This window comes from Colobus angolensis, unplaced genomic scaffold (genome assembly GCF_000951035.1).
Source record: "Colobus angolensis palliatus isolate OR3802 unplaced genomic scaffold, Cang.pa_1.0 Scaffold239, whole genome shotgun sequence".
Classification (NCBI taxonomy): Eukaryota; Metazoa; Chordata; class Mammalia; order Primates; family Cercopithecidae; genus Colobus; species Colobus angolensis.
The window spans coordinates 1705324-1713944 of record NW_012115588.1 but is presented as its reverse complement, the minus strand read 5'-3'; the positions used below and the strand labels follow the sequence as shown (position 1 = coordinate 1713944).

The 8621-nt window shown below is 48.8% G+C and overlaps 1 protein-coding gene across 4 annotated transcripts in view; it reads left to right on the top strand.

Moving 5' to 3' along the window:
- The window catches only part of PACSIN2 (protein kinase C and casein kinase substrate in neurons 2), a 146287-nt gene that overhangs the window by 96825 nt on the left and 40841 nt on the right, over window positions 1-8621 (top strand). For all 4 annotated transcript variants that reach the window (XM_011945136.1, XM_011945135.1, XM_011945139.1 and 1 more), the window contains exon 2: window positions 8033-8169. In XM_011945136.1, coding sequence (XP_011800526.1) covers window positions 8110-8169 — 60 coding nt within the window. In that variant the 5' untranslated portion in view covers window positions 8033-8109. The remainder of the gene's footprint in view (window positions 1-8032; window positions 8170-8621) is intronic.

The window sequence follows — 8621 nt, the reverse complement described above, 5'->3', positions numbered from 1 at the left end:
CAAGTATTGTTTTAAGCTCTTGTATGTATTTGACTCACAGCAATTCTCTTTTGTAGGTTCCATTATTGTCTGTTTTTTTTGAGATGGAGTTTTGCTCTTGTTGCCCAGGCTGGAGTGCAGTGGCGTGATCTTGGCTCACTGCAACCTCCACTTCCTGGGTTCAAGTGATTCTCCTGCCTCAGCCTCCTGAGTAGCTGAGATTACAGGTGCATGCTACCACACCCAGCTAATTTTTGTATTTTTAGTAGAGACACAGTTTCACCATGTTGGCCAGACTGGTCTTGAACTCCTGATCTCGTGATCCGCCTGCCTCGGCCTCCCAAAGTGCTGGAATTACAGGCGTGAGCCACCGCGCCCAGCCTGAGTTCAGTTGCTTTGGGAAGAAGTAATTAGTCAACCACTGGGTGCCAGACAGTCTGAAATGTACAAAAGAAGTGCCAGATGAGTCCCTGTCCTTGGAAAGACCAGGGATGACTCATTTGTCTGTCACTTTGCACTTTCTCAAAATTCTTTCACAGCTGTCACCCCTGAGCCTCTTAATACCCTGGGAGGTAATGAGAGCCCCTGTTGTACTGCCTTACAGATGAGGACAGTGGCTCTCAGAGGGGACAAATAGCTGAATTACAGAGGTGGAGCTGAGACTCATTTTCAACTCAGTATCACACTCTCTTCCCAGGAACTTTACCTTCCAGATGAGAAGCCCCCAATTAATTACTAAATACACATTTATATATTTTTTGCATTGATTTTCAAAGGTTCCAGCACTGTTTGGCATTAGAGAGCAGCTTGTCCCACACATGTGCACAGGTATGGTCAAGGTCATTGTAGTGGGCTCAACCTGGAAGAATGAATGAAGCAGAGCCAGGAAACATGCCCTACCTGACCGCCTTTTGAAGAAACAATCGCTCTCAGTCTCCTCAGCTTACATACTTCTTCAGCTCAAAGGGTGCTGCAAGCAGATTCATTTTTATAGTTAAGGACGTGTGTGTGTCAAAAAAAATTCTGAGTGGTACTTCCTGACAGGCCCAGCGCCTTTGGGGATGTGGTAGAGAGCAGGATCAATGTGGAAGCCCTAAGGCTCCAGCCTCCCTGGCAGGTGGTGGGACTCTGGATAATCCTCCTGCCCTTTCTTCTTTTCGCTGCCAAGGATTGCCGGATTCTGGAAATGCCTGGTAGCTGGGCATGTGGTGTCTTGCTGGAGTTGGGCAGCATGGAGTCCGATGGTCTCCCAGGGTTGAGTCCCAGCCTAGCACTTATGAGCTGTGGGTCTGTGACCAGTGATTTGAATTATCTGTATCTTGGTTGCCTTTTCATCAAATGGAGACAATAATACATCTTTTGTAGGATTTTTGAGGTACAAAAATAATATATCTGAAGCTCACCTCACCCACCTGTTGGCACTGAGAGATACTGAGTAGCTGGTAGCTGCTTGGATGGTGGTTTATCCCACTTCTACAAAATTCATAGCCTGGACTCCCAGGTGGAGCAGCAGAACTGCATCCGGGTAAAGCAGTCTTGCTTGATTTGATGCAAACATGGCAGACTCCAGGCAAGAGAGCTATCTTTGGGGGACGAAATGCAGTCATTGAATAGCTTTTGAACACTACGTGGTGCCATGAGGCAGCTCTTCTAGCTCCTTGGACTCCCTGTGAGGTTGAGCATGGCTGTTCTAGGGTGTGGCCTGTCTGCAGTGGCCCTGGTCTGCAGCTGGTTCCTACTCAGGATGGGGTCATGCCCACCGTAGCAACTGATATCTGCAAAGGACACTTTTACTTTACAAAGCATTTTTACATCCTTCTCAGTTGACCCTCACTATGATTCTGCCAGGCAAGTGGGGGTAATATTGGTACAGTAAACATTATATTTAAATACAGTTGCCCTGGGACTGAGTGTTCTCATGCAACAAATGGCACCATTAAGGCATAAAAAGGTAGGGCATAGCCAGGCAGTGGCACACACCCTGTAGTCCTAGCTACTTGGGAGGCTGAGGCAGGAGGATCCCTTGAGCCCAGGAGTTCCAGGCCAGCCTGGGCAACATAGTGAGATCCTATCTCTAAAAAGAAAAAGAAAAGGGCACAGAGCACCAATCAGTGAGGAAATGCAGATGAAACCACTGTGGCTTAATAACACCACCTGAAAGGCCAAGATCGACAGACTGTGCCTGGAAATAAGACTGTAGTGGTAGTTCGTCACGGCACAGCGCAGAGCAGTGCATGTTCACTTTTTTTTTTGTTTGTTTGGTTTTTTTGAGATAGGGTCTTGCTCTGTTGCCCAGGCAGGAGTGCAGTGGCCCAGTAATAGCTCACTGCAACCTTGACCTCCTGGGCTCAAGCAATCCTCTCGCCTCAGCCTCCCGAGTAGCTGGGACCACAGGTGCGTGCCACCATACTTGGCTAATTTTTTTTATTTTCTACTTTTTGTAGAGATAGGATCTCACTATGTTGCCCAGACTGGTCTTGAGCTCCTGGACTCAGGCGTTCCTCCTGCCTTGGCCTCTCAAAGCGCTGGGATTACAAGCGTAAGCCACCATGTCTGACCTATGTTTAGTTTTTCATGTTGTATGTTCTAGAATATTTGAACTCAGCACTGAGGTGGTTAAGATCAGTGGTGAAGAGCATGACTGCTGTCGGCCTGCCTTTATTAAGGTCTCAGCTCCTCCGCTTGGGCAAGCTCCTTACCCTTTCTGTGCCCCAGGTTCCTTGCTTTGACAGTGCCCATGGCAAAACCGCTACCCCATAGAGTTGTTAGGACTAAATGGAGTGCATGCATGTAGCGCATGGGGCACAGCGTCTGGCACATGAGGAGTCGCCATAGGGGTGGGTATGACTGGCCTCTTTGCTGTTGAAGAAGGGAGGGCTGGTGGCAAGGTCACAGTGGTAGGTGGCAGCCTCACCAAAAGTGCTTATCCCAGTAGAAACAATGACGGGAAAACAAAAATTAAACCCAGCCTCAGTCACCAACATTTCTCAGAACCTTTGGGTGGTTTGCTCTGGTGATCTAAGAACAATGGCTATCACTTTTAGGGTGTCGGGTGTGTGCCAGGTGACTTTCGTCACTGCTGGACCTTCTCCGTGCCTGCGAGGAAATTGCCTTCTCATTGGGTTGAGAGGCTGCGTCTTGAGAGCTGCTGGTGTGTCCCTGCACGTGGATGACGTTTGAGGTCATGGGAGTTCCACAGATCAGTGCTGGGAGGGATGGGAGGAGCCGTAGAGTGAACTGCAAGGTGTGCAAGTGGTTGGGAGAGAAAAGGGAGGCTCATCAGGGTGAGAGCGGGGAGCCAGGAGAGTCCCATATGCTGAGGCTGGTGCGGGGCTCCATGGGAGGGACGAGGCGGTTGGACAGGGCCCCTGCTGCTCATGTCCCAGAGCAGGGGCAGGAGAGAGGGGACTTAGGAGTTGTCATTGAGAACTCAGCTCGGTGCCTGCGCTCAAGTGCCCCCCTCCCCAACCCCCATCCTCCCACAGGTTGTTGCTCTGTGAACATCAGAAATGAGTTCCCAGCTTGGCCACAGTTGTACTATCGGTTGGGTTTTCTCTTTGGTGCAGATTCTTGTCCCCCAGGTCCTCCCCTTTACCTGCGTTCCTTGTGACTGTGGAGCTGAAGGAAGTAGCAAGGACACTTTGAAGCCCAGGGTGCGGACCAAGGACAATGCTCCCATTGAGGGAGGCCCTGCCATGGCCTGTGACCTGGGGTACTGAGACCTTCATCTCGTTTAACCTTCACTGAAACCTGGTAAAGCACAGCTCAGGAACTGGGGCTCAGAGAAATGACATGGCTTTCTGAGGTCACCCAGCTGGCCTGTGGTAGAGCTGGAATTTCCCGCCTTCCACCGTCCCAGGCCTCATCTGCATTACCTCACTGACTCTTTGGGCAGGAGACTTTCATTTCTTCCCTTCACAGTCTCTGTCTCTTTGGGTTTTCTATACCTTGCCTCAGTGTCTCCTTAGGGCTTCAGATACCTTTGCTAAATTCTGACTGCACAGTTCAATGAGACCTTGTATGAGATGTGCTTAGAGGGTTCAGATGAAAGTGTAGTTGATTATGAATTATTCCAGCTCAAGAACTGAAGTGGTGGTGCAGAGCTTCCTAAAGTCATTTCTGTTGGGTCTGAAATGCCTTGTGCCATTTTATAAAAAGAGATTTGTCTTCCTAATTCTGTTTTACTTAAATTAATAAAGATGTGTATAATCTTGGAGAATGTCTAAGTTGGGAGGTGATAGATTTGTGGCAGGGAGCAGCTGGCTGAGCATTAAGATGAACTCTAAGTAATACACATGGGGGTAGTTGAGCTGATGACATCACAGATTGAGCTGTGGCCACAGAGGATGCCCGTGAGGTACGCTTGTCCCTCGTTGCACTTGAAGGCATTCTATAGGATGTCACTGTTGCCGCGTACAGTGCTATGATGAGATCCTGGTCCCAGACAGAAGGAAAGTGAACAAGTGTGGGCCTTTCCCAGCTCTGCCACCGTGTGACCGGAGAATGTCCCTTTCCCTTGCTGATTGTTCCTTGTTCCTTTTGGTCATATATAGCATATATCCTGTCTGATGCCCTTGGCAGACCCATGATCTTGGTTATATTACCTCTCTGCTCAGTGATTCAGGCTCTTACTCCTAAAGGCTGACCACTGTGCTGAGCCTCTCCTTGGCTCCTGGCACTTAAGTGGGCTCTTAAATCTTAGGCCCGGTGTGGTGGCTCATTCATATAATCTCAGCAATTTGGGAGGCCAAGGCAGGAGGATCGCTTGAGCCCAGGAGTTTGAGACCAGCCTGGGCAACAGTGACACCCCAGTTTCCACACACAATTTTTTTTTTTAAAACTAGCTGGGTGTGGTAGCACGTGCCTATAATCCCAACTACTCAGGAGGCTAAGACGAGAGGATTACTTGAGCCCATGAGTTCGAGGCTGCAGTGAGCTGTGATCATGCCACTGCACTCCAGCCTGGATGACAGACAAGATGTTTTGTCAGTCAATCAACCAATCAGTCAGTCCGTCAATCAATCTTGTGCAAAACTGCGTCAAGACCACAGCTGTCTCCAGACTGAATCTGAAATCCTCTGCCCAAGTGGCTCAGGTGTCAAGCTGCCTCTCAGTCTGGAGCAGGGGTCTGCTCTTCCCTGCAGCTTCTCCCATGGCTGGCCAGGCAGTCCAGCTGGCGGCTTGATTGGGCCACTTTGAGACTCACCTGAGCCCAAAGCCCTGCTATTCCCTGAGAAGCCTGGAGCAGAGACCAGCTGCTCTGGGTAGAAAACTTTCTGCTGCTGAAACGTGGGGTGAGGCAACTCCAGGAGGACCCTGGCTAGTAGCATAGGAGTCCATAGAAAAAAGGCTCACACCTGTAATCCTAGCACTTTGGGAGGGCAAGGTGGGTGGATCACTTGAGGTCAGGAGTTTGAGACCGCCTGGCCAACATGGCAGAAACCCCATCTCTACTAAAAAATACAAAAATTAGCCAAGCGTGGTGGTGCATGCCTGTAATCCCAGCTACTGGGGAGGCTGAGACACTAGAGTTGCTTGAACCTGGGAAGCAGAGGTTTCAGTGAGCTGAGATTGCACTACTGCACCCCAGCCTGGGCAACAGAGCCAGATTCTACCTCAAAAAAAAAAAAAAATGGCTGTGAGAGGGGGCATCAGGGCCCAGGCCAGGTGGCCTGTCCAGCCTCTGTGAATCCTAGTGGTTCAAACGACACACCGCCCCTATGATTATGGAGCAGAGCCCCAACCAGCGTGGGAGAAGCCCTTGCTGGAGTTCTCTCCATGAGAGCCTGGTTAGGATCGTGCACGCATCTTAGTCCTGTAACTGTCTCCTCACAGCGGCAATGTCTTTGTAGGACTTGGCTTTGAAGTACCGCTATCTGTTGTGGACTTTGTCTCTCTTGCTACACAGCAGTGTTTTACCTTTAGGAGCTCTGCAATCCGCCAGATTAAGCCCTTTTAATTAGCGATCCAATTTTAGGTTATGGGAAGCCTGATTTACTTAACTTTGAGATTGTTTTTGGAAAACATCTTGGTGTAATGGAGAGAATATTACCTTAGCAAGCAGGCAGAGCTGGTGTTGAATACTAGTCTCCACCACCCATTACTTGGACGACCGTGGACAAATTACTGAACATCAATTTTCTTGACTTTAAAATAGAGACAGAAGTAATGATAGTAACGATAATTACTATATAATAATAATAGTGGCAACAATTCATTATTTACTATGTTGGTAGCACTTACTAAAGTTATATAACGGTACTTAGTGAGTTCGTAGCACTTACTAAGGGCCAAGTATTGTTTTAAGCTCTTGTATGTATTTGACTCACAGCAATTCTCTTTTGTGGGTTCCATTATTGTCTGTTTTTTTTGAGATGGAGTTTTGCTCTTGTTGCCCAGGCTGGAGTGCAATGGCATGATCTAGCTCACTGCAACCTCCACCTCCTGGGTTCAAGCGATTCTCCTGCTTCAGCCTCCCTAGTAGCTGGGATTACAGGCATGCGCCACCACGCTTGGCTAATTTTATTTTTAGTAGAGACGGGATTTCTCTGTCTTAGTCAGGCTGGCCTCGAACTCCTGACCTCAGGTGATCTGGCCATCTTGGCCTCCCAAAGTGCTGGGATTACAGGCGCGAGCCACTGCGCACGGCTGTTGTCTCTCTTTTACAGATAAGGCACTCGAGGCACAGAGAGGGTAGGTAACTTGCCCACTGCTGCCCAGCTCAAAAGTAATGGGTCTGGAATTCAAGCCTAGGCAGCCTGACTCTGGAGTCTGTTTCTTACTACAATTCCAGGTTGTCTCACAGAGAATCATGAAGAGTCATGTGATAACATATGGAACAGGACCTAGAACAAAGTCTTGCACCTTGTTGATGCTCAAAACAAGTTGGCCACTCTGTCTCACCCCTTCCTGTTGCTAAGCTAAGGCTTTGGACTGTTGACTGTGGCAGTGAGGAAGGTCTCGGAACTCTGGCTGTGTGTTCTGAACACAGGGTAAGGTAAAGAAAGATGGGGTCACCTTTTTACCCATAAGTCAGACAGTTTCATCTCGGCTGTGGACAGGTCATCACACTAGCAAGGTGTGGTTTGTGCTTACGGGAATCCTTCAGTTTCTTCCCTCCAGCAGGGGAAATAATTGCCGCCTTTACTCTTGCCTGGATTGTAGATTGCTGAATCTGTTTCTCAGAAGTGATCCATTTAGCTTTCCAGCTGAGCCACACACAGTGTCAGAATAAACTGGTCTGAATTTGGGGCTTCAGGTTGCAGTGAGCCAAGACTGCATCACTGCACTCCAGCCTGGGCAACAGAGCAAGACTCGATCTCAAAAAAAAAAAAAAGAAAGAAAAGGAGGCTTTGCAGTTAGAAGACTCTGAGCTCTGATTCCAGCTGTGCTGGTGCTAGCTGTGTGACTTCGGGCAAGTTGCTCAACTGATCTGAGCCTTGCGATCTTCATCTGTGAAGTGGGGGATACTGTTGGCCTCTAAGGAGGGCTGCCAGGACAAGATAAGAACATGGATGGCAGCATCCACGTGGGTGCTTCTATGACACAGGAGGGTCCAGTGGTAGAAGAGATGAGGGTGATGCCCTGGTGTTTGCTGGGGACTAGCATGAAGTCATTTTATAAAATGACTGCTGAGTCAGTAAAGGTGGAGTTGAGTGGGGACGGTGCTCAACACAAGTGGAATGTGGTAGACACTCCGGAGAGGGGAGTCGGGTGTCAAAGGTGGGATTACCTCCACTCATGTTTTATCCCAGGTCCTAGCCCTACCAGTTAGGTAGAGTAGGCCGGGATGGGCAAGCCCAAAGATCCAGGGGCTCTGCCTGATTTTACGCACATGCACCCCCTGCCCCCATCACCCACCATGCACACACAGACATACACATATCCGCCCAGAGTTGGTTAGAGTCTACTGGCTTTCTCCCACCTAGGAAATATTATAGACCACCTGGTACTGAAGGCAGTGATTAGAAATGGGAAGTTGTGAAATAGAGATGACTTGTTTCTTTGCCTTGGGCATTTAAAAACCACTGTGATACATGTTTTTCGTTCATAGGTTTGTCTACAGATTTTGAGCATCCGAAGTTGACCCCTGACTAAGTATACCTTGCTGCTCCCTCAGCCTTTGAAGAAATGTCTGTCACGTATGATGATTCCGTTGGAGTAGAAGTGTCCAGCGACAGCTTCTGGGAGGTAATGCACCTGCTTTCTTCCAGTGAATGAAGTGGCCAGGCCAATAGTGTCTGGCAGGCCTTTCGGTTTTTTTGGTGGAGGTTGGGAAATGAGGTGAACATACCCCAAAACCAGCCAGGGATTTGTAGTCAGACCTAGAAGTAGCAGAAAAGGTGTGGACACTTGTTTGTAGGCAGTTCAGGTACGCCTTAGCCATCATCGAAGGCAGTAAACTGACCTTGCTAGGAAAGTCTGATACTTAAAGAGATTAGGGGTGTTTATGAAAGGTCTTGGCGATCACCTTCCTTTTTATGTTTGCCGTGATGTGGGTGGGAGAGACAGATGCTAATTGCTCAGCTTATCCTACGAGGCACTTTACTGTTGAGTTTTATGTAGAAACACGGAGGGCTGTGATTTGACATCACGCTGGACAGCACAGGCAAGTGGCCAGAGGGCCAAACGCCTTCAAACTT